The following is a 25,684-nucleotide window of genomic DNA, read 5'->3' on the forward strand; positions in this document are numbered from 1 at the left end:
GGTTTCACTAGTGTGTCTGAACAAACTAACTGGAAACTGAACAGTTCAAGATCTGACTCATCGCCGAGCCGGTGTCCCTGCCCATGGGAGGACAGGGAGGGCAACGGCTTCAGCCATCTTACAGTCCCCTACGGCGTGTTTGTCAGCCTCTGACCACCTTAGAAGTGCTTCTAGGAAACCCAGCAGGCTCTGTGAGATGCCACCAAGATAAGCTAGCAGGAAATGCTAGAGACAAGTCCTAATGTTCCTTCTCCCTGAAGACTTAGCAAATCTTTCCACTTGGTATTCAGAACCATGAACGTTTGCCTTTCTGAAGGCTGGTAGTAAATGCTTTCGTTCAAAAGCAGAACGGATGTCACGCTTACAGCGCTGATACCTTCTTTTTTATATCAGGTGTCCTTATAACTGCTTGCTCTGCCGTCTACTTGACGCTTCTTCTGTTCCTGCCTTTGCCCAGGGGACCTCGAGCCCCTTTTCTGCACGCACACCCTAACTGCTAGACTAAAAGCCAGGCTAGCACCGCGGGAGAGGTGCGTGGAGATGTGTTCTCTACTGCAGCTGAGGATGGAGAGGGATCCTGTTTGTTCCAAAAAGAATGACTGCGCAGTCAGGTATTGAACACCGTCGTCAGAATGGCCACTCGACGTACGTTATGTACGCTTTTTCAGTTTACGCATTTTATATGATATTTTAATGCAAAATACACAGTTGCGCAAACAGGGGTCCGAAATCCTTTCCTTCCAAAACTCTAGCCAAAGAGCTATGTAGTCATGCCATCTAATAACACCTATTTATGTGGTAATAAAAATGCATGACTGTTAATTCAAGAAACTAATAGGAAATGGATAGAAGGAAGCTATTTTGTGAGTAATATGTAATTAAACTATAGCAGAGACTTCCACAGAGTCTGTCATTCTGGGAGGAGTGAGTTTTTGTAGTTATGTGGTTTCTAGTCATCTTGCTCCAAGACCTAAATGCCAGCTGACTTGGAAAAAAAAATGTCCTTGCTGATTATAAGATCCTGCTATGGATAAGAAGCATTTTGGGGAAATAAAGCATATATGTATATATGTAGAATATATACACATATATATATATTTTGTAAAGCACTTTGGGCCATTGGTAGGATTTACTACATGAAGAGAGTCTCATATCAGACCTGTCCTTTTATCATTTATTAAACAAAGCAAAAATGGTTTGTTGTATATCATATGTCCTTAAATTTTATTAAGCAGACAAAATACTGGGCTTCCACAAGGTATGTATTTTGACTTCTGTCCTTACAGTGCAGCACGCTCATAGCACTGCTCCCCTTATATTTGTAAGGATGTTGTGTGCTTATCACGACAGCCTCATTTACTGCTTCCAGAGATTTATGCTTTTCTGAGTTAGTGAAAGAATGAGGAGAAGGGAGCAAAAGGCCGAGACACCTATGATAGTTTCTGGGTAAGTTAGAGAAGGTTTACAGGTACGGATATTGTCAATTAAGTGGTATAGCTGGAAAAATCAGTCAAGCTTTCAAGCATACAAGTCTTTTTTCAAATCTGAAAATGAATCAGCATTTTCCAGAGCTAAATACAGACTGAGAACATCTGCTTAGCGTTTCGTTAGGTATGTATCGTTTAGATCGTTTTCGAATTAAGGTTGGTGGCATCCCAGGAGTACAGGGGCTGTTCATCAAGGAAGGGAGAGTGTGTTACAAAAATAGTTGTCACCTGTGAGAAAGGAGGAGGGAGTTAAAACCCGTAGAAGGCTGTGTGAAAGTTATGCGATGTAAAAAGTCTTTCTATTGAGCCAGTGGTGTATTGTTATGCCGTCCATCCAGAAGCTTGTCTTAATTTTCCAGATAAACAGGTGCATTTAATAAAAGATGATCCCTCTGCCTAGAAACATTATGCCCTGAAACCATCAGGACTACAGTGAAATTCTGCTGAAGTTGAACATGCAGAAATTAGGGCAGTAATTAACATGAGTTATATGACTGCTTATGACCAAAAGAGCTTTTCGTTAATAAAAATGGTATTTTCTAGTTTTTAGGATATTGATTTCTAAGTAGGAGCATGGAGGGTTGCCCAGGGAGCTGTGGGATCTCTGTCCATGGAGGGGTTGTAGTCCTGGTTGGGACACTGCCTTGTGCTGCCTGGTCCAGGTCCGGTTCTGACCCCACCACCTCCCCAGGTCTCCTCCAGCCTCAGTTGTTCTGTGACCCAGCGTTAGTGTCTCATGTCAGACGACTGATGTATGGGATAAAGATGGGTGCGTCCTCTCCCTGGACGAACAGTCCTTTAGCAGGCTGCTCGGGGTACCTCAACTGGGGACGTTTCCCTGTAGTGTGTTAACGAAGCCCCAGATTCAGTGACTATGTTTTAATATTATTATTCTTTTTTATTCTTACTTACTTTAACAATGCATGTGTTTTAATAGAATTGCTTTTCCCCCTGAGAAACACCACGATGTCCTTACAGCAAAGTTGGCTCTTAAAGTAAGAAACTGGAACAGGAGAAAGCTGGAGAAAGCCTTGACATGCGCACAGCATGTTCAAGCCCCTCAGACCTCGTCCGAAGTTGTCATTTGCCAGAAAGTCCTTATTCCCTAAGTTGACTGCCATTGGTTACTTAGTCTAGAACTAGCAGTGCTAGTTGGAGTCTCAGGTTGGCATCCTTACATTTTCTCCCTTGGTTGGAAGGTTTCCGTAGGTTTTTGCTAAACCTCTTTTGTTGCAGCCAGAATTGGCTTTTGGTGCAGCCACAGAATTGCCCTTTCAAGCTCCTCCTTTCCATCTGTCCCCAAAGGTGTTTTTTGGTATACTAAGTAATTCATTGTGGAAGACTTCCTAAAAAACCCTTCTAATCCCATCCATAACAAAATACTAAATAATAAATATTGAAAGTATTTAAATATTAAAGAAATGTTGCCCTCTCACCTATGATAATGGATGTCATACCAGACTTCTCTAATTCTAGTGTAGTGGAAAGTCAGGTCTTTTAACAATTCTGCTTTCTTTCAAGTCCAGCAAAAAAGGCAGTCGGGATACCAGTTTGTATGCAAAATGTTCAACTGTGGCGCTTTCCAGGATGTGCTGCAGCTCCTCAACTTCAGTGATATAATATCAGGGTGAAGTGTGTTGCCACAAAACTTAGACAGTTGAGCAAACAGCCACCTGCTTGTACAAATATTTCTGTGGATAGCTTTCAGAACTTTGCCTCCAAATTAGTATCGCTGTACAACTCTCTCCTCCCTTTCCCCCCTGAGCAGTCTCAAAATAGTGTACAATAGATACTTGTATCACCTTATTTTCATCTCAATTAAAATTTGCCACTTGTCTGTTTTGGCACAGTCGTCAGGATTTTTCCATTATCCAGTTAAATGTAGGTATCTACAGGATAATGCTCCTACAGTTTTGGTGATTACAGGAGACCTGGTATGCTATTCAAAGCAGGAGTGCTTGGTGTCGAGTTTGCTAGATGAAGGAAAGTGCATGTAGCAGATTCAGGGCGTGTACAGCAAGATATTTTTTTTTGTCCCATAATATGGGACAGACACTAAGGGTGACATTTCTTGTCTGAAGATTTAAAAAAAAAAACTGAGAGGTAGTTTCTTTTCCTGTCCTCTTTTAAGGACTTTTGGAACACCTGATACAGTTGCTGCTCTCTGATATCATGTACTTTTGGAAGTTTGTAGAAAAAAAACATTGTTATTCTAAATTGCTTTAGCAGTGGATTGTTCCATCTGTCACTGTACCTAACATTTGCCTTTGTTTTGGTATGACAGACCTAAATACCTAGATACAAATGAAAAAATCTTCCAAGTAACTTTAGAGTGTGGTGCTAAGCCTTTGCGGTAAGATGGGTGATATTTACTCATGCATTATGACAGCAGGAGGTGTAGTTAGCAGAAGCATAATAGAAATAGAGTGAGAATTTTTATCTGCTTCAAGTGACAATTAAGACAGGCAGAATGAACGCCTAAGGGTTGCAAAAACAGGAAAAATCTAAAACTAAAGTTTTGTTATCTATACCAGTTCACCAGTTAGTCCACAATACCTGGATGTAAAATTAGACTATTCTAATTCACGTCTATATGTTTTTCCTACCAAAAATAGATAGGAGCTCTGGAAGACCTGTCCTTCCTCGAAACTAATTAATGCCTTGAAGAGAATACTCAAACTTTGTTTCCTGACAAAATGGGTAACGTTATACAGAATAAACTAAAATCAGAAAAGTGAGTATTTTTGCAGAATGGAATTGTGTTCCTGTCAGCCATAGGAGCTGGTATCTTTCTGCTTTCCTTGCCTCTGGTTCAGGCATGTTGTAGATGAATGGAGTTGGATTCTTCTCCTACCTTGGCTGAAGCCTGTTATTTGACAGAGGGGTTTTGATATGCTCCCTGAGCAGCATTACAGCGATAACAGCACATGAGCATATCGTAATCCTCCATTCTTTCTTCCTGAAGTTCTTTGACCTTAACTGGTCTATATCGAATGATGTATTTTAAAACTTTAAGATGCAGTTTAGCCAAAGTCCTTGACTGAACTGTTTTTTTTTTCTGATAGAGAAAGTACCGTCAGTTTTTATAAAAAAATCAATTGTGATTTACTCTAGTCTTTCTTGCTACTATACTTCCATACATTTTCAGATGTAATGTCCATCAATTTGTAAGATTTCTTTCTCTTGGGGAATCAAAATATTCTGTTCGCTGGGCTCAGTTTTACTCTTGGTGAAACTATGAACTAACATGCTTTTTCATTCCATATATACGGAAATTTCTAGCTCCAGAGCTGCTTCAGCATGACATTCAGCTCTCGAATTTGTCCAAGTTAAAATTTTCTTAATAAAGAAAACTGTCAAACGTTATAAACAAGGACTAGTCCCAGTCCACCAAATGAAATCTGAAAGTGAGAGATCCTTTGCAATTATATAAGCCGAAGGGAGCTCTGTGGCAAATGCAAATTAAACCACACTTTTCTGGGATAGCGTGCAGCTATTCACAGTTGCGTCCCAATTACATTTTATTTGAGGCTTTTCCCCATAGAAAATAGTATTATTTTTTTCCCTTAAAATATCTGTAAGTTATAAAACTTTGTCCATCATAGTGCTTGAAAGTTTTTAAATGGAAAAATATGTTTGGCATCTGAAATCTCTTGAGAAGAAATCAAAGCTTTTACTGAAGATTGTTACTCTGTTTCTGTGTTTGAAAGTTTAGTAATGTTGAAGAGGATAAAGTCAATCTGAGTTTTCCTGGATTTTTTTTTTTTCCTTAAGTGAGCAGCACCAGTACAATGGCAGTTCTTGTGTCACAAAATTGCTAGGTCTTTTTCTTCTAGGTTTTCAAGCAATGTTTGAGAGGCGGGAATGTAATTAAAATCTTACCCTCCCTTTGGCTGCATTTTTAATTCTGAATTCAAACCCTCACACAGTGTAATAGAGCTTTGCTTTAGGGTGTTTTATACCTCTATCAAAGTGACTAAAGTAATTAGTATTTTATACATTTTGGTAAGTATTTTGTCACTAGAAGCGCCAGTGCAGGTGAATGATAATGGTTTGAAGCTCAGGCAGTGACGGGACCCTAAATGAGAATGTCGCCTTTTAATCAAGAGCCCTTGGAGTCTATGGTATTGAAATGCCCTACAGAGAACATAGAAAAGCCATCCATCACCTTGTGACAGGCCAATCTTTTAGCGCATGAGTAAGATTTTATTCATCCTTTCTAAGGCACTTGGAATAGAAGATGTTTTAACTCATCTCCAAACAGCGCTGTGGAAGTTGGAGAGCATAATGTAAGGATTGCTTTCTGGCCAGTGTATATGTCTTTATTTATCATCTTTACTGACTTAGATTGCAGTTGAAACTTTGTCCATGTCCTGCCTCTAACATCCCCTCCCCTCCCCTTTTACACACCCAACAGGCTGGATTATTGCCACATTTATTGTTATGTTTGGAGTTGATTTGAATAGTTGATTAACTCTCGATGTTCAATGGAAATACTCAGCAAGTTAGAAGGGAAGAACTGCTGCCTTCCAAAGGGGAGATTTTGTGATTCACATGGGAAAGCAGGGGAACATGGGACTCGGAAGTCCTCTGAGAATGCTTATAAGAAGGTGAAGTACATTTAGTAAGATGGACTTGGAGTTGTAAACTATTGTTATTATAACAACTTCAAAAATCTCATTTTGAGCTTTATTTTCTTTATTTTTAACTACCCTCCCTCAGCTTTCTTTATGAATTAAAGCAGAAGCAGCATCTGACGACAGTATCATAATTTCAACAAAGATGTTTTTGTTGTCAGGCCCTTGGGGTTTTACTTCTGATGTCAGTGGAAGCAGAAACCTGCACCCTGAGCCTTGTCTTTTCTGTTAGGAAGAGTTGGCAACACTGAAACTTACTGACTTTGGTGGATTCTCTCCCCGTTTATGCTGTAAGCCTGACTGAACATAGTGCCCACCATACGAGCTGGTTGGAATCAGGAGCACTGACTGGCACTGTAGTTCTCTTGGGTTTAGTAAATCGAGTTCTTCAGTACCCTGTGGAACAAAATTTGCTGTGAATATGCAGGATTTTTTTTTTTCCTTCCTGCTTCCTGGCATTTAACAGTTCCAAGCTGAAATCTTTTTTGTCCTACCCCAAAATAAGCAGATGAAATCTTTTCATCACTTTGAAGGGCGAATGTTCCTAAAACACCACCATGTACCAGAGTGCTGAGAGAGAAAAGGCTGGGGAAATTGTATCAGGCTTCATTTTAGTGTGTGGAAAGGAGGAGGGAAAGATGTTTTTCCCACTGAATCCAAGAACGAGTAAAATGCAACCAGATGGAGAAGACATGTTTATATGTGGTACTGAACAACTCTCTCCGTCTCCATCTCCAAACCTTTCTGTCACAGAGATGGAGAGAGTTATCTTGATGTTCGAGTGAGTGTTATTGAGTCTTCAGTGAGTTTCTTTTCAAAAATATACTCTTCTACCAACATAGGTGATGAGAAATTTTTAGCTATCATTTTAATTCGAGTGTAACCACGTCCAAGTCTGACACCTTTCTCTGTGGATTGTTCCCAGGGACGTAAAGAGCTGCATTTGTGTCTGTCAGAGTGTACGCGCTCATGTTTTAATGGCTCCTGTCATGTCATCATGCAAAGTTAAATGAATTAGATATTCAGAACGTGCAAGAGCCTGTGCCAGGCTTGTTACACAGTGAGAGATAACACATTAATCAAACAGCTTAATATATGTTCCCGTATGCACAATATTAGCTGGTATTCTGTTAAATAGCTGACATTCAAAATCTACTCCCAATTTTGAAAAGTCTGCTCGTATCATTGCTGCTGTCATCTCGTGACATCTGTGCTCTGTTTCCACACGGCATTTTCACTCACCATAATTGGCTGCTAGTGAAAATACAGGTATTATCCATCTATTTCTATAAATTACCATTTTCTTCCCTGGCTGCATGCCACAGCTTCATCAGGATGTCACAGAACTTAAAGCTAACGAGTAAGGTGCTACAAGTTGGATATTGCTGTTTTAAAAGTAACCTATTACAGGAAAAAACAGACAAAAAACAGTGTTGAGGCTGAGTTAAAATAACTGTGTCAATGAAATGAAAATCATCATTGTGGTATTACTGTGAAAATCAGCTGCCAAAAGTAAGTAGAAATAATTGAAGTATCGACCTTCACATATAAAGGTTGGAGAAAAGTGGGTTCCTCAGCAAGCCAAACTGGGTGCTTGCGGCAAAATTATCACCAACTTTGAGGGCTTGATTTAGAACCAGACCCTTCTTATCACTTATTTTTCAGTAGCAACCTACAACCCCCCAGTCATCACAGTAAGACAAAGCCAGAGAACTGGAAATACTGAACACAGAGAAAATGGATTTCAAAGCAATACCAACCCAGAAAACTGCACAGATGATCACCTTCATCTACAATTACTCTCCTCATTGTAGTGATAAAACTAACTAAAGAATGATTTGTGGAAAACAGATAGAGAAAATCAGCCTACCAAACTGCTTTTGCTCCCTTAGACTAGAAACTCCTTTCCAGTTCTTACAGAATTTATTTATGCATTTAATTTTTGCTTTACCAACACACTGTTCAGTTTACTTTCTATTTTTAGGTTCTGCTTTACCATGCAAAACTGTAACATCTAGGAAGAATGGCCACTGAAGATCATATTGAACCTTAGTAGTGTGCAAATCCATTTTCTTTCTAAGGCATGACATGCATGGTATGCACTGATAGGATGACAGAAATGCACAAATTGAGATTTTCAAAATTTGGCTGTTTCATATTTTTTGTTTTTTACACTTTGTTAAATCCTGTTAGTCTAAAGCAATGAAAAAAAAATTACAAAATAAAATCTGGAAATAAATAGATAGGAAATGATACTGCAGCATAAATCAGTTATCCCAATATACAGTCTTAATATTTTTTTTGGGGAAAAAAAAGGTACTGATTCAGACAAGCACTTTCATGAGCTAATTCTGCCTGTTATTCAGTCCCATCACAGACGCCCGTACCAAACCCCACAGTGCTGATTCTACCTGCAAGTAGCCAAAATAAAGAACTTGACTTCTATGGTCTACAAGTTTTGCTTGTCCTCTCCCTAAATAAAACCAGACAGATGGAGCAGGCTTTGGAAATCATGTGAAAACCAATCCATCTGCGGTAGGGAATTTGGAACAGAATATATTGAAAAAATTAATAGATCCACCAAAACCTGAGATTAAAGCTACTATGTGAATAGGCAGCCTCCCAATGTGAGCTCTCTCCCGGTACAGACAGCATATTCGGGGGGGCCCAAACTAGACTCATTCCTGGGGTTTGGCTTTATTCAAAAGAAACTAGTGCTAAGGTAGCAAAGCTTAGCGTGGGTCTCTTCTCCATGCTTGGCTGCTCCTGTAACAAACCTCTTAGGACTGGAGTATTTGCCACAGGTCTTTGCTCTGTAGACGTTTCGCTGTCTCCCACCCAACTGGCATGCACTGAAAACTTGATAGATGGCCTTAGGAAAAGAAATGCAAAACGGGAGAAACACCTCCACTATTGCTCCACTCTGTCCCAGGAGGATCAACATCTATTAATAGTGAAAAAGGCTGCCAACCTGTCACACTGTGGTTGTGGTTAAAATTCAGCTAAAGCACATAAATACAACTTTATGGGAGGAATAAAATTGCACAAGTGTTCCTATAAGAAGCCTTTGACCTGCTGTCTGCCTTTTAAAACACGCGATTCCAGTCAAAGGTGCTTTATGCCTGGCTAAGGAGGGTGCTGCGAGGAGGAGGAGGAAGGCAGAGGGAGGTAACACGGGAAGTGGTGGCAGCATGGACTGCCACGGAGGTTAGCAGCCAGAGGAAGGGTTGATGAGAAAGGATGCCTGACTGACCGTAATTACTCACGGCCTTAGCAGCTGCCTTTACTGCAGTGTTTTTTACTGTTAATTGGAGTAAAAGTAGTGTAAGCATGTCCACCTGTACTGAAACCACACCTGCATTTGGCAGGGCATATGCACCCTGGAAATGTGAAGACGCTCCCAAGTATTTGCAGTTAAAGCCTTCAACAGCCTGCAGAGGAATACAGGCTGCTTAGTGACTACTGTAGCACACATTCCCTGTAGCTCTAGTTACATATAGCCACTGTTTAAAAGACACGATTTAGTTTTGAAGAGCACACTGGAAGTTTCTTCACTGTCTCTCTCCTTGAAGTGTACATCAAATTCCCTGTAAAGGCAGTTTACATTACAAGATCAATTAAAAAAAGAAGCTTTAAAGAAGCTATGAGGAGTTTCAGCCCACAGTTACACTTTCTTTTCAGCCTCACTGCAAAGCATTTGGGATTATGCTAGGGCAGTGGGGTCGGGGGAGCTAGCTAAGTGGCTGGCTGGGTCGTGGAAATGTGCTGGAGAGCGGTTGTGAATTCAGCAGGAAGGGGAAGTTACCCCACACGTGACTCCGGGTTACAGCACACATTGAGCAGTGCACGTTCCCTGGTGACATGCACTTCCTCACTGTGCTGGTGAAACCACAATCTCTTAAAAGGACTACAAAGGGGAGCTGAATTCATTCCTGTTTTTTTTGCCCCAGCGCATGACAGTGAAGAATGAACTATCATCGTACAAACTAAATGACCAGGCAAACAAGCACAGCTGAGAGAGTTTAAATTCAGTGTTAAAAGATAAAGACCACATTTACTTTACAGTAATTGTTCACCGAGAAATCTTCTTTCAGGCTCTAAAGAATGTTTTGTATTTATCAGTGCATTATTCACTTGCAAGAAGGATGGGTCTTGCAGTATACAGATAGATCCATACTGGTTAAAATTCATTTGGCATTTCCCCCCTAAAAAGCTTTTTTTTTTTAAAAAAAGCAACTAACCTGAAGCATTAAATCACGTTTCTTACGCTTTAAATCCCATTATTTTAAAACATAGGTTGGACAACCATTTGTAGGCTGTTCAGGCACTTCCAGTTTGGGGCTGAAAAACTGCCGAGGCTATCAGCTGAGAATCTGCAGGCTGCACTGACAGCATTTCAAAGCCCCGTACTTGCAGGAGTTCACTCCTCTGTGCAGCAGTCTGTTATTCTGGAAGCAGTGCTCCTGCCGAACCCTTTAATGTTTCTCTAGAAAGAAAAGCACATTAGCTGAGTATCTCTCGTCCATAGTGCTACCGCTGTAAATCAGAGCTTTCATACAAGCCGTGCTGACTGAGCGAACTGGCATGCCTCTGCAGCATGGCTTTTATCTCAGTTCCCTGCGTGTAACTGGGATCACAGTGCTCAATCTTATTTGCTTCTCAGTCTGCCACCGGGCTCCCCAATTTGCCATCAATTGCATACCACAGTGGTATGCCTACACCTGCCCCCTCTGCCTTGGAGAGGCCACCACCACTCAAAGTGTCCAGGGGAGATCCCGTAGCTGCTGCTTTCCGTGTGCCCCCATGGGACCGGGGGATGACTTGGGTATTTGTGGGGCCCACAAAAGCAGCAGCTGCTGCTCCGGAGCCCGCTGGCTCTGCTACCGTGCACAAACAAAATCCAGAACTTGTGGCCGGCACCATGAGTTACCCCGACTCTAATACCTGAAATCCTTAGGGGCTAGTCCGGAAGAGAAACTACGTGTAGAATTTACATTCATGAATTGTCCTGCCAGGAGCAGTTCCTTACTTTCCTTCCCAGCAAGCCAGCAAGCTTAGCGCTCAATCCACAGAGAAAAGATCACTGAGGACAGCGAGTGTAATATGTAAATGTGTACCCAGCTGCAGAAATTAAGGCCTGTGTGTATAAGGAAGCTTCTCGCCCTTTGCTGTTTATTCATTTCTAGTTACTCTGTCCCCAGATACTAGATACTGTTAGGAGAAATTGTTCAAATGCTGCTCAAAGCCTGCTCATAAAGAGAATATGTAGAAGATCATTGAAGGGGTGAAAGCGATGAAGTAATTTATCAGAAACCATAGGATTGTTGTAAGACTGACCAAATTAAAGGAGAGAACACTTTGAAGAGTAACTGTGAGTGCCGACTCCTCCAGTTACAGAATTTACACTGATAATGAACAGTATCAGAGATAATTTATTCATCAAAAATAATCTCGTATCTCAAGCCTCGTCTTTCTCAAGATTAATTGTAGGGTAATGTCAGCTGCTGAAATCCAAAGTGCTGGGAGCATGCATGTGCAAGAATGTAGTTTGAAACCAAGCAATTCATTGTATAAAGTCATTCTGTTCAGGGTCGCTTAAGACAGTATTTTCTCTGCTTGCTGTCACGTAATGCACATGTTTCTAAACATCCATCTGCATTTCTTTTGTTTCTGTGACAGCCATTGCCTTTTGATACTGTCTTTAGCAAGGGAAGTCTCGTTTAAGCTACAGACTTCAGCATTGCTTTCACTGATGTTATTGCGACAGTATCCCCTGTAGTATGGGTTTACAGAGGACTGACCATGGTTTTGAAACAGATCATCCCTATTCATATATTTTACTTTAATAAGGCATTAGAAACATGGCTATTTTACTTAAAAACTTCTTTACTTTGAATGTTTACGACCTCTCTTTGCTATGTTAAAAACAGGCAATGTAGAATTAACTGGTAGTTCCCCAAAGTAGAGCTCAGCTTGCAGGGTTCCTAATCCTGTAATTACTTGTGCATGTAGTTGCGAACACAAACACTTCCCTTGTAATCACGTGGAGAAGATATGCCGGCTCAAGGCCTTTGCTGTATAGTCTCGAATTCTAGGGGTACTCCTGTAATTCAGTAATAATAATGATCCTTTTTTTCCTCCTACTTGAAAGAGTATATGTATCAACACAGAAGGTTTTACAATGCAGGTTTTCACAGGAAAACATTTTTTGTTATAAGTATTACCCATCTGAAGGTAAAGTGGAGAAACATTTTAACCATCTGTTCAGTAAATACTGATCTAGCTTTTAGCAAAGCTTTTTGTTCCTCAAGACAAAAGAATCGGAGTATGAAATCCTGTCGATTGAACTACTGTTGCCTCCATGGCCAAGTTCTCCTTGGCTTCAGCATAGATCGGGATTTCACTAGGCACACTGGTGTATGTACAGAGGGGTAGTTCTGGTTAGCGTGGAGACTTAGAGGGCACGAAAACAAAGCAAACAAACAAAAACACACATTGAGTCAGCCATGCAGAACTATCAGAAATTGGTTGGACCACCACACGACTTTCTGAGCTTTCCAATCACACACACACACATTCTCCCACTGTTTTTCCTGCTAAACAAATAAACCATAAAGAAAAGCCTAGAAAACACCAACCAGTACCCATGTAGATTTCGTGAGGTTTGTATATGAAAAAATTATATACATAATAAAATCTTTTTTCCCCTCAATCCTCACTCAAGCATGACTGAAGTCAGGGATGAAGAATAAACTGATTCTTCAGCTATTCTGCAGAGCCTTGAAAAGAAACAACTTTTTATAAACCTTATTCTCTTTATTACTGTTAACGTTTTATTACTGAACACTCTGAAACAAATCCAGTGCACACTTCTGCTGTTTCTGGTTTCATATGCTGTCTTGCACTTAATAGAGAGGGCTTTCATTAATTCTGAAATGAAACTGATGCTGTTTTTATTCAGTAAGCTCTGGCCACTCTTTTCCCCTCCTCCCCTTTGTATGTCAGCTGTAAATTGCTTGACAAATACTCTGTTTCATGCTTCCCTGCTGCTGGCATCTTTAAAGATTCAAAAGAGACAGAAAAGCTAAACAGGCAACAGGTAGGTAATAAAGCAAATGGCTCGGTCTCTGGTTAAAGTTGCTCAGAGTAACAAGCAGTAAGACTGAATTCTTTCTTCAGAGTGCAGGTGGAGAGGCCATGAATGAAAATAAATTTCTGAACACAGACTCCAGCGCAGGATCAGTGGAAACAGCCGTCAAGCCATTACCATTTAAAGATCCAAAATTCATCGTAAGTATATTATTTTAACAATTTGAAATTCCAAACTCTTCAAATAAAACCCTAGCTAGATTTCTATTTAACCATATTGCTAATGTAAATATTAAGAAAGTCAGGTTAACAGCCAAATAAAAGATCGGCAGTTCTGAAGAAATTGACCTCAAGTCCATGCCACACTATGGTCTGATGTGCACATTATATTATAACACAAAAATGGCACTCATCCAGAGGGAGAACCATTATATTAAATTGTGGAACAGAGCCAGAGAACCTGGGAGCTCAAGGTATGTGCAGAAGTTTTATGGTGCAGTACCTGACAAACTAACAGGGCTAGAAAGGCACTATTTATACCCCTGTAAATGTAGGAATCCCATCTCCCAGTTCCTAGCCAAGGGAGGTTGCAAAATAGTTGAACTAAAAGTCAGCCACACAGTCATTAGCAGCTGGCATTTTGCTCTTCTCCCAGTCCCTGAAACGACAGCAGACCTGCGGTGTCTGCGCTTGCAGTAATTGCTAGATTCAGAAGCAAACACTCTGTGCTCCCCAGAAGCTTCGCCTTCCGGCATTCAGAAGTCATGAAAACCCTGACAACTGATTAAATACAGGCAGCTAAAACAATGTGAGATTTAAATTGGGGGAGAAGTTGAAGGAAGACTAGAGCTAGTGGTGCTATCACTGCTGGGTTTGTTTTTAATATCTCGCTCTGCCAGGGCCAACTCATTGGCACACTGTACAAATGCTTTCTAGGCAAGCAAACTTCTCAGACTGCTGGTCCTAAGCCAGTACTTAGAAAGCAGGATTTTATCCCAGATTTAATTTTGTATGAATAAGAGACAATATCCCGCAGCATAAAACCTGAGTAATCAGGCATCGCACTGCTCACTAAGCAAGGGTTTGGCAGGGGGGGTAAAATTCATCTCTGACTTTCAAGTTGCTCTATGTCTGCTTTGCACAAGAGGACAAGAGGAGCATTCAAAGAAACAACTGCATACTTGGCTTGCTCTAACTCTCCAGTGAGCACCAGCATCTTTGAGAAACAGGGCTTACTGGAAAATCTCCACTTGTGCCCAGGGGCACTCCATATAGCTTCCCTATAGGATTTAAATAGCCATAAGGCCTGCTATCCGTCTTTTCTTAGAGGGACATCACCATTTCCAAAGAGGCAATACTAATGTCTGCATGCCTGAGATGATTATGAATGTACAAGGCCCTTGACAACTGCTGCAGAAATAATAGGCAGTTACAGTAACATTAAATTATCCTCCCCAATACAGTAGCTAATTTGAGAAGAAATGTATTGATGTTTTACTAGCTTTTTGTCTGTATGAACTGGTAGCAGTAACTTGGATGACTTTCTGCATCCTTCCAGCCCAATATGCCTTAAACGGAAGAAAATAAGTCAAGTAACATGCATCTCTTAATGTGCTTCCTTCTTACTGGCCTCACCTGTACCCCTAACAGACACAGATACCTTCTGTAGATCACTCTGCAAACACTGACTCGTAGTTAACTGTACGGAGGACAGTGCCTACTTTTTTTCTCATTAAGGCAAAGAGAATCAAACCAGTAGCAAAACTGTGTGTCTGATCCATGTTCTGCTGAGGTCAGGTGGACGCTTCCTCCCAGCTTCACTGGGCTTCAGATCAGGCCCTAAAGACCAGCTTTCGAAAAAACAGATGACTGAAAAAAAATCATTATGCAGTGATTTGGGGAAAAATTCATGCAATGAATTTGAATTATGAACATGGTAGTACATCTGTTTCCATCTCGTGTTCCAGCAGTCTCTATTTGCAATGATCTATAGATTACTAAGATGTTGCTCTCAGAGCAAACATTTGCATGTACTTTCTGTATTGGATGTGCATTGCCAAAAACTGATAACATCATAAGCTTATGAGCACCTTTTCTGAATATATCTTACGTCTATGGAAAAAAAGCTTTCTCATTGAATCCCTTCTGCTATCATTCTCAGCAATACAGCAGCCTAATTTATAAACTAATCACAGCAGAAGTGTGTTAGCAGAACTTTGCTGGGTTTTGATGAGACTGATGTGTCAGGTAGTAATTACTAACAGAGATAACAACTCCCCAATTCCAAGAACAGTTTCTGTTCTGAAGTGAAGCTGTAAATCTGTGTCCTTTGATCATTTAGAAGTAGTACAGTATATTGTGCATCTTCTGTCTCTGGAGGGACATAAATAAATTACCCTGTAGCAATCCCATTTGATAAGTGAAACTACCATTATAGTACCTGTAGCAAGCCTTCTGTTAGCGTAGCTTTCAAAATGTAAAATTGTCTTGGCAGCCAACATTCTATTTATTACTCCTTTTCTATTCTTCTGTCTTCTGTCATTTGAAAGAAAAATAAAATTTCTAGAAAGCTTCTCATAGTATTCATTACATTTTGCATGATCAGTTGTGTTTTCCATAGTCACAGATAACTCACAAGAGCTAGAGCTGCACCTGTACTATGCCATAAAAAGGAGAGAGAAAATTGAGCCGTGTAATCACAATTTTAGACACAACTCCATAGTAATAAGTTCTAATATGATGGAAAGGACGTTCAGAATCCTGTAATCTCAGGCTAAACCTAACCACATAGGTTTTCTATTTCCATGTAAAAAGCAGATTTTCATTTTCTTCAGTTAATCCTAAACATAGTAGCTTTGACACAGTCCAAAACGCTTTGTTTTTCTTGCGACCAAGATTAAGTGTTCAGTATATTAGCCTGCTGATGAAATAAGTGAGGATAAGGAACGGTTCATGACAAGAGGAGATGTATCAGAAAGACTATAAAGTAGAAGTGTTATGCTCTGAAATAGTATTCTTTATTTATTTTTTCTCTGAACACCATATTTTTAATTCTAGCACTCCGGCATTGGTGGAGCAGCAGCTGGCAAGAAGAACAGAACTTGGAAGAACCTAAAACAAATTCTTGCTTCTGAAAGGGCATTGCCATGGCAACTAAATGATCCTAGCTGTAAGCTGCTTAGATGCTTTGCATGTATTTATAAATAATAAAATCCATACAAATAACTTTCTTTAAAACAAACCTAAATTATTGCATCAGTGCATGCAATATCCTGTTTGAACAGGGTCCAGTGGGACATTCAAGACGTCCAACCACACTCACCAGTGCCAAGCAGAAAGTAGGGGGAGACATAATTTGGAGTGCCATGAAAAAGTTTGGATACATCTGGGGAGGGAATTCTATGAAGGAATTGTATTTACCGGAACCAAGTCAGAAACTCCTTATTCCCGTCAGGTTTTTGTCACCTCTTCACTGCTAAGGAGCCACCTCCTCTGCATACAGCCCGTTTGTCTCCTGAAGGTGTGGTGGCTGCTGCTTCATTAGCTGTATGGGAGCTGTTTTCAAGTGAGATTCTGCTAGCCACATCCCTGCAGTAGCTGAGACCTCAGCCCAAGCTTCCTATCCAGCTCCTTATCCCAGATTCTTGGGAGACTTAAGTCCTACATCCCCTACTTAGTTCAGCACAGCTGAAACTACACTATTAGCGCTCCAGATTACAGCAAGCTTGCATATGTCGACAGGACTGAGCTACAGCAGTGCTCTTAATCTCGACGTACTTCAAGATGACTCGTAGGGTACTATTGAATGTAGCTGGAGGCAGAATTTGATCCTCAGATTTTACTTAAGCAACTCAGAACTTTACTTAGGCATCTCAGAATTGATCATATGAATATATATATTTTTTTTAAATATACACTTTGCTTTATCCAAAAATAACTTGCCATTTTTGGAAGTATTTTAGATGCAACTGTTAGAGAAAATGCAGGCTACTGTGTGTGGCTGGCTATTGTAACCAACAACCTGTTGACATTGCTATTTCTAGTAGGTTTTATTTGCAACAGTAAATTTAAAGGCTTTTTTTTTAAGATGGTGGCAAAGGAAATTCAGTTGCGCATTTAAAAACAGCCGTCTGTGGCATTAGTGTCTTTTGAATTATGGGAGTAAGATTTAAACAATTGATATGGAGGGAGCATTTCAGTTTATCGTAGCAGCTGGATGAGGTACAAGGGAGATCAGGAGGGAGGAGAGAAATGATCCAGGTACAAGACATTTTTGTAAACATTGAAATTTGGGGATTTAGCAATTTAAATGTACCAGTCATATTTTAAAAAGTTGTATCTCATAAATGAATGAGACTTGGTATCTAAAGGGCACCACAGAACAGCAGTTTCCATCAGTTAATTTAAACATTCAGACAATTTTCTAGGTCATTGACTGGGCTTAAAGTGGTACATGCTTAAAGATTTACTTGATTTAAAAGATTACTTTGCTTTTCTGAAATAGTATAATCCAGAAAAGCAATCTTGAACGATGCTTCCTGGTCTCAACATACAGCATGTGTACAATAATGGCTATTCTTTGCAAATAACTGAGGGAATTCATTAAGACTTGGAGGAAATCAGCACATTTCAAATAGCTCTCTGGCATTTTTCCTTTTAGGGAGGGCAGTTCTGTTTACTGAACTCTTGGTCTAGTGAGGTGAGCAGAAACAGGCTGTTGTTTACAGTGCTAGCAGGCTAAATGTTTTCAGAGGTAATTTCTGCTTCATAGTTCTTTGCCTTAATGTTCCTAGTTAATAAAGACCTCAGAAAGTAAAGCCGGTTTTAAAGAATTATTTGCTACCTCTTTACATTTTGTGTTTTCCTTTTAAAATTTATGTAGCACACTGAACTTATCCCTTTGTTTCTCTCTAGATTTTAGTATTGATGCTCCTCCATCCTTTAAGCCTGCCAAGAAATATTCCGATATTTCAGGACTTCCAGTAAGTATCTTATTTTTTCTCTTCAAAATTGGCATCTCGCTTTCCACAACGAAATAAACCTGGTAGATGCTTCTGGAAAAAATGTGCATGCTGAGGCTCCCATTCAGCCTCGCACTTAATAGTTGTCTTGTGATTTACGGCCAAGCCCCCAATACTGTCCTTACATCACAAAGTCCTCGGGATTGTAATAGATGCCAGGACGGCTTAAATACCTTGTCCTGCCAAGTGCCTCCTATCACACCACTTCCCCAACTTGGGAGTCTGCACTGGTCCCCATCATTCTCGACTCTTTTACTTTGTTACAGTGAAAGCTGGTGGCCCACAGTTTCCCTCACTTCTAACTTTACCAAGCGTTAACCGCACAGTCTGAAACTTTCCATGCTGAATGTTTGTCTGAGGCTGTTCTTTTTTCATTATATCTTGTAGGGAAAATTTCAAAAAAAAGATGGTTCAGCAACCTCCAAGAATGAGATTAGGCAAAATTATATTGATTGGCCCAGGCTAAAAAAAAATGTTACTCTCAAACTTTCCCTCAAACACATCAGCCTGAGACAGACACTTGGCATGGACTTTTGAGAATTTTGAATATCCCCATGCTGCAGAGCTGGAACTTGGTGTTTGGCAGATGCATAGCCTGTGTGTCACAGATGGGCTCTTTAACATGGTTTTGTTAAAAAAAAAAAAACATTTGACTTAGTTATGGTTTGCACATGCTCCAAAAGTCTTGGTAGTTACAATTTGGCACCTGAATTCCCAAAAGATTCTGTTGGCACAAAACATGAGTAAAGTCATTGAGTTCTGCCCAACAAAAATTTTGTATCTGCTGCTGACACTGTTCCTATGTGACATGAATAATTTTACTTAAAACAAAACAGGTGTTGGTAACAGCATAACTTCATTTTGTGAGTGCTCATGTTCAGATGCCTTTAGTGATTTATTTTGCAGAAGCCTGTATGAGTTTGTTGCGATGGAAATGAATGGGAAGGTTGCATTTGGGACTATGGAAAGTGTTAAGTAATGGCTATGCTACATAACTACAATATTGAGAACTCTGTAACTTCAAATAGCCTTAAGATGGAATTTCTGGGTCCCTTCCCCCAGTTGAATCCATAGGGCACTATCCCACCTCACAGGGATGATACCACCTCATAGAGGTGCCTGTAAATATAGAAGTGTTATGTTGATGCAGGCTAACACAAAAAAGCTCTCAGAAAATTAACAATTCTATCTTGAGAGTGAGGTTTTAGCAATGTGCATCAGCTAGGAATATTCACTATATGACATCAGTGGGGATAAAACAAAGGATTAAACACGTTCTCGCTAAGTGAGCACCTTGCATTCTGTGTACTGAATTAGATGAAAGTCCATGTTGGGAAAACAATGGGTGAGCACTTAATTAAGAACTGCCTGATAGTGGATACACAGTGCAAGGGATCAAAGAACAGCTATAGAGCAAGCTGTAATCCTGCAAGTCCTAACATTTGAGTTCTTCATTTGACAACATCTACTTTCTTAGACTTTTTTATTTTTTAAGTATTGCATTTAGAAAAGGCACCTAGGAGGTGGCATGTTCCCAGCTGTGCTCTTGAGCATGATTAGGAAGTGGAGTGGGTAGCTTGCATCAAGGCTGGTAACCCACAGTGTTCAAGAGGGAATGAGAAAGCAAAATCTCCCTTGCAGATGAACTGGCAAACAGAAAATGGAAGAGATTGCTCACAGACCCAGGGAGAATAACTCCCTCCAGCCAGGCAGACTTACGGTCTCGTACTCAGAAGAGTACTGTTTTGTTTTAACAGCACCTCATTTTCAGACAAGGAGCAGGGGTCAGTTGAATGAGGCACCCTGCATTCAGTACCCCTACTCTGTATGAAGATGCAGCAGATGGAGGGAGGGAGGGTAGGTGGATATGTGAAATAATAATGAGGAGATTTCACCAGAAGAGCAAAAAATCCAGACAGAGTCACTCAATGGTGTTCATCTCTTTCCTCTGCAACCCTTAAAGAGTTGCTCTGCAAGGGTTGGTGGTGTTCACAACAGCTGCTGATAGAGTTGCAGCAACAGCACTGACCTCTGAAGGTCTAACGAGGGGCAGAAGGCATAACAGCATAAGTCCTTGTCTCAGTCCCATCTCCAAGGAACCAAACAATCATTCCAGCACCAGCATCTCAAAACCAGTCCGTCGTTGCAACTACAGCGAGATAATGATGCAGGTGATAGGTGTCGGTGAAGACTCTGTCCCTCCCAGCTAAGGGGTCGTTCAGCCACTGGAAGATGGCTCACCCTGTCAGCTCCTCAGTTTTTCTTTGCCAGCTCCTCCTTTCCATCAGTGATTTATGTACTTTAACTATTCTAGCTCAGTATAAATAACCTCCTTTCTCTAAGATTCCATTCAGTGCTGCTTTTGTTGTTTCCTTTTTTCCCTGGTCTTTCAACTTTTTAAAATTTTCCATCCTCTAATCGCACTGTGGCTCGTTCCCTATTTTACCTGGCCTGTGACGTTGCTCCAGACTACGATAAAAATACCATGTTTAAAATAATCTTTTGTATTAAAAAAGATAACTGAGGCAGCGTGTCCTCTAAATGGCTGATCCTGAAATGTTGCCTAAGAAGCACTGAGCCTATTTTCATGATTATTCCCTGCTAGGAAGATGTGTGGGGTAATAGAATATTTCAGAAAACTAGTATAAGAAAAATGCCCCTGTATTTTCTGTTTAAAATCTGAAAGCATTTGTGTAAGAATGCATTTTGTATGGAGATGCTGGATTCCCCATGAAAAAAATAAAAGTAAAATAAATTCCTTAGCATTACTCATTTAGGGAAGAATTAAATGGCCTAGCAGGTACAAAAAAAGAGAAGCGTATTAAAACACTCTCATCAGTATATCTGCAGTTATATTAACTACCACAATTAAATTCTATTGATTCTCTTCTCTTTCTCTGTGTAATACGAATGGAATTAAATTTACCAATGGTCTAAGCAGAGCAGCCAATTTATCTCTGTGAGGCAGCCCAGAACTCAAAAGCTATTATCTACTATATTGACACTGCAAAATAAAAGTATTATTTCCAAAGTTATAAGATGAATATTTAGTTATATTAACATGCAAAATAAAGTAATTTAATGTAAAACAGATTAAAAAAAAAACAAACTTCAAATAACTGAATTATTGTATTTGAAGAACATGCATCTGTGGCCTTTGACTTAGTTTCTAAATATGACAGAGTTCCTTCTTTGCAAAATCACCTTCACTTTTCTGTTTCAGATACTGCTGAAGTAGGGGTAAGTTTGTTTTCAGTCTGAAGGCCTAGCATAAATTACTGACACTCGCTATGTTAGTTACCATTCATTAGTGTGTGCAGGCAGTACAGCCCAATACGAACTTTCAGAACTGACATAATTTTTTTCTCCTAGGTTGATGCGCAACACGCATTGCAGATATTGTTTGTCTAGTTTATTACAGAATCCCACACATTTGAGAAGCATTCTACTTGGTCAGCTTTTCCTTAGGTACATAAGGCCAAATTTAAAGTGTGAAATAAAAATAAATGTATACCTGGTGTAGACATAAAGTTACCACCGGGGATAAATTTACTCCTAATGTCCTAACTTTGCCATTTATTTGAAAATGAATTGACGGCCTGACTGTTAGCTGACTACATTTAATTAACCTTGTAGCATTTCTTTGTAAAGAGTCAAGCTATAAACAACACTTCATTTTCTTCTAAGTCTTATCAGGCCAGATCATTAAGTGGATTGTTACCATGGCTGAACAGATCCTTTCCAACATAAAAGTGGTAGAGGGCTCTATGCTTTAACTCTGTGGATGGGAGGAGTGCTCCAGGCCTTCCTGGCCTTTTCTGCTCGGGTAGCGGTGTCTCAAGAGAGTGCGGCTGCCCGTGCCTTGCAGCCTGCCACCACCTCTTGTTACACAGGACGCTCTCAGAGCCTTGGCAGGCACTTTGGAATAACGCTGGCGTGCTGTGACTGTCCTGGAGGCTGAAGCCTCCTGGAGAGGAGGCTACCCTGAAGCGGGCCTTCTTCAGCCCAGCCTCCTCTGCTGCCCCTGGGCTAGTGCGAGCTCAAGGTTTCTGTAGCAACAGGGAAGGGGAGAGGATGGAAGGAGGTTGGCAGCGCTCCCAGGCACCCGAGACCCAAACGTAGCAGAGGATACGAGCCTTGCCCAGGGCTCGCTGGCCAGGCTGCTATTCTGAAAGCAGGCGTCGGCAGCAAAGCTCAAATTTCTTATCAGTTCAGTCACAGAGCCATAAGCTGAGACTCCCTTGCTTCAACAACCACTTTAAAGTAAATTAAAAGCTAAGTTGTGTGCAGGAAGAGAGAATCAGTCCAAAGCTATCCGAGCACCCATAATTCAGCCTCTTTGTTGGGTAATTTATTGGCAACAGCCTGACAGTTTGGAGAGCTGCCTCGTGAGAGCCTGCACAAGGCACAGAGTTGCTAGGGTGAGTTTAGAGAGTTGTGGAATTCCTTTTGCACCATGTTTTGTATGAGACTATTCTAGCCCTCTGTGATGTTTAATGCATTTCTAATGTGATTTTATAGGGGTCTGTTAACTGCTCATAAGTTTTGACATGAGGAGGAAAAAAAACATTAGAAACTTTTGGTCACGTGGTAGAACAGCAGTGCTGTTCCTGCAAAAAGCAGCCCGGTAGTTTTTGGTCTTACAATTTGATGCTTTTTTAATATTCCATTTTGAGATTTTCTTTGAATAGTATCTTTGCCATTGTTTCTTTTTCAGGCAAATTACACAGATCCCCAGAGCAAGCTGAGATTTAGTACTATTGAAGAATTTGCTTATATTCGGATGCTCCCTTCAGATGTGGTTACAGGATACCTGGCTCTAAGGAAGGCAACAAGCATTGTTTCCTGAAAGGACCAAATACTGTTGCATATCACTCCTGAATGGTTCTAGTTTTGAGAATCACGACGGAAACTGCCTGCAGGATTGAGGTTCTTTAAAACTCTCCATGGATATTTACATCTGGAAGTAGTTGATGATACATGGATTTGAATGAACATACGGTTTTAATTTGGATAAATACTTGTATTTGTTGGTTTGCCAATTTGTAAGCAATTTGGTTTGGTGAACAGAATAACTTAGACCTTAAGGATATGGATCAGCACCATAATGTCCAAGTTACATCAATTTATTTAGAGGAAGGATTTCATCCCTACCCTATATATTTTATGTACTGCTCTGGCTCAGAAGAAGAAACGGCCATATGAATAAAGGGAAAGGTACTAAGATATCCCAGCTTCCAAATCTGCCTTGCAGATGTGCTTGCCACTTGTCTATGAAGAAGTCTGTCCCACCTGTAAAAATGGAAGTTAAAATACCAAGTGCTGCTATCACCATGACTGCTAGTGGTACTGAGCACTGTGGAAGTGAACAGCTTCACACAAATATTTACACTGGAGTAATGTCAGCATAAATAAAGTTGGACTCAAATGTGGTTTAAAATATCTTAAGAAGTATGTATAACAGAACCAAACCAAATCACTGTGTAACTCTTAAATGTGATACTTTATACTTCTGAGTACTCCATTCCACAACCCAACTGTTCTTCTGCCTCTGCTAGTTAGTACATTATTATTATTACTAATCAGTACAAAAAAGCACTTATTTCCCAGACTTTTTTTTTAATAAAAAGATGCTATAAAAGCATGAATTCCACTGCCCAGTGACATTCTGACACCCAGATGGTCTTCATCAAGGCAAGAGCCCCTAGGCGAGGACACTGACCTTTGCAGTGTGAGGTACCAGGAGAGTATGCAATAGCAACTGAGGGCTGTCACCCTTTAGAGGAAGGAGAACAAAGAAGGGTTCAGGCTCTTGCCGGGGGGTTGACAACTACTTCCTGACATCAGAAATGATCATGATTTTCTGAAAGTAAGCTTAGGGGGAAGTGGGCAGAGATTATTCTATCCATTCTTTTTGTCCTCTTCCTTAGGACAAGCTGCTGATTTGTTTTCCTCCCTCCTTCTTCTCCACCTTTGCCTGAGCCTAGCTTCTGTCAAGTTTGCATTCTTAATGTGGACTCCAAGTTCAGTGTCAGCCATCGCTAGCCTCCAACCCGCAGCCTGTGCCATCACTCGCGTACCCCACCGCCAACCTGTAGCTGCAGCACGAGCCTCACTCAGCTCTGTGAGCCGGTGGGCCAGGAAGGCCCCCAGGTGAGTTACCGCTTGCCGTGGGGATGCTCTTCTGCTGTGCTCAGAGCTGCCAAGCGCTTCGTGGCAGACCCGTCCCATAGCTCGTTAGCATGAGACCGTCTGGGTTGCTGGGGGGGTGAGACACTGATCACCAGCAACACAGACATCCTCACCTCACCCAGGCTCCACCAAGGACACGGGGATTGCACAAGATCACCTCTTCTCTCTGAGTGCACAAGGAGCACACTGTGGTGACTAGCTAACGCCTAAGCTGCATCTTGAATGCACATTTCGATAGGAATGATAATTATTGGAACAGATATTTTCTCATTGAAAGAATAAATACGCAGGGTATTATTAACGCTAGTTTAATTTCAGCTCCAAACAGGAAAAATCACTTAACAATGGGGTACATTGTTCAGTGAATGCATGTAGGACTCATTCCTCAGTTTTTGTGATCTAATATTTACAAAAACAAAGTAATTTTAAAAGTCTTTGACATGCTTACAATAGATCCTTCAAAGCCCTGGATATCAGATAATGCTATAACTGTATCACAGAACAAAAAATAATAGGACAGGATATCTCTCTTCATGCCAGTAAGCATCCAAGCCACATTCTCTTTGTATCCGAGTTTTAGAATGGCTGTTCTAGCTTACTGTACGTACTGAAGATGTGTTTATAAGATAAGCTGAACATTGATAGGAAAAGAAAACATGTAGAACTGCTCTAAGATCACTTTTGCTTTAAATAAGCAGACACCAGCTTAGAAAGTCAGATTTCACTCGCTTGTTCTCTCCCACAAATATTTTTAGCATTCTTTGGGAATGACTGCCTAGGAGCACAGGCTCCCTCGCTATCAGAAGTGCTCCAGGCATTCCCGCACTGCACGTGGAGGTGTTACTTTTCTCAGCTAATTTCTCCTGAGCAGTGTTTATGCATTCCATTTTCAAAACCTAAGTGTCTTAGTGAGTAAGTCAGCATCAGAAAAGTAAATAATGGCTTAGGTTTAGCACAAACATTAATGACTCCTCTCTCATTGCCTTCTAGCCACGTGGTGGCTACTGGATACCCTTTTCCTTCCTTGTTTTTTCCTTTGTTTGCTACTGGCCCTTTTCTGTTTCTTAGTTTGTGGTACCCCACTTACTAGGCTGTGCGGAAGTCACACCAAAAGTGATGGAAGGCAGCCGTGAGAATCGTGCAGCATTACCCCAATCAACAGCAGTTTATGATGCAGAACAATTAAAATATGCTTGTTTTAGCAGGAAACTGAGGACAGAAAAGATCTAGTAGCCAGCGCGTGCAATATTGATCAGTA

General features: G+C 40.6%; 1 protein-coding gene across 1 annotated transcript in view; it reads left to right on the forward strand.

The window, feature by feature from the left end:
• Positions 1 to 23,879, forward strand: part of INO80C (INO80 complex subunit C) — a 31,542-nt gene extending 7,663 nt beyond the window's left edge. Inside the window, exons 2-5 of the mRNA XM_080581082.1 lie at positions 13,304 to 13,414; positions 16,271 to 16,382; positions 18,128 to 18,195; positions 22,952 to 23,879. Coding sequence (XP_080437208.1) covers positions 13,304 to 13,414; positions 16,271 to 16,382; positions 18,128 to 18,195; positions 22,952 to 23,083 — 423 coding nt within the window. The 3' untranslated portion in view covers positions 23,084 to 23,879. The remainder of the gene's footprint in view (positions 1 to 13,303; positions 13,415 to 16,270; positions 16,383 to 18,127; positions 18,196 to 22,951) is intronic.
• Positions 23,880 to 25,684: the final 1,805 nt, after the last annotated feature.

The sequence above is a fragment of the Anser brachyrhynchus genome, assembly GCF_964034855.1.
Source record: "Anser brachyrhynchus genome assembly, chromosome: 2".
Taxonomy (NCBI): Eukaryota; Metazoa; Chordata; class Aves; order Anseriformes; family Anatidae; genus Anser; species Anser brachyrhynchus.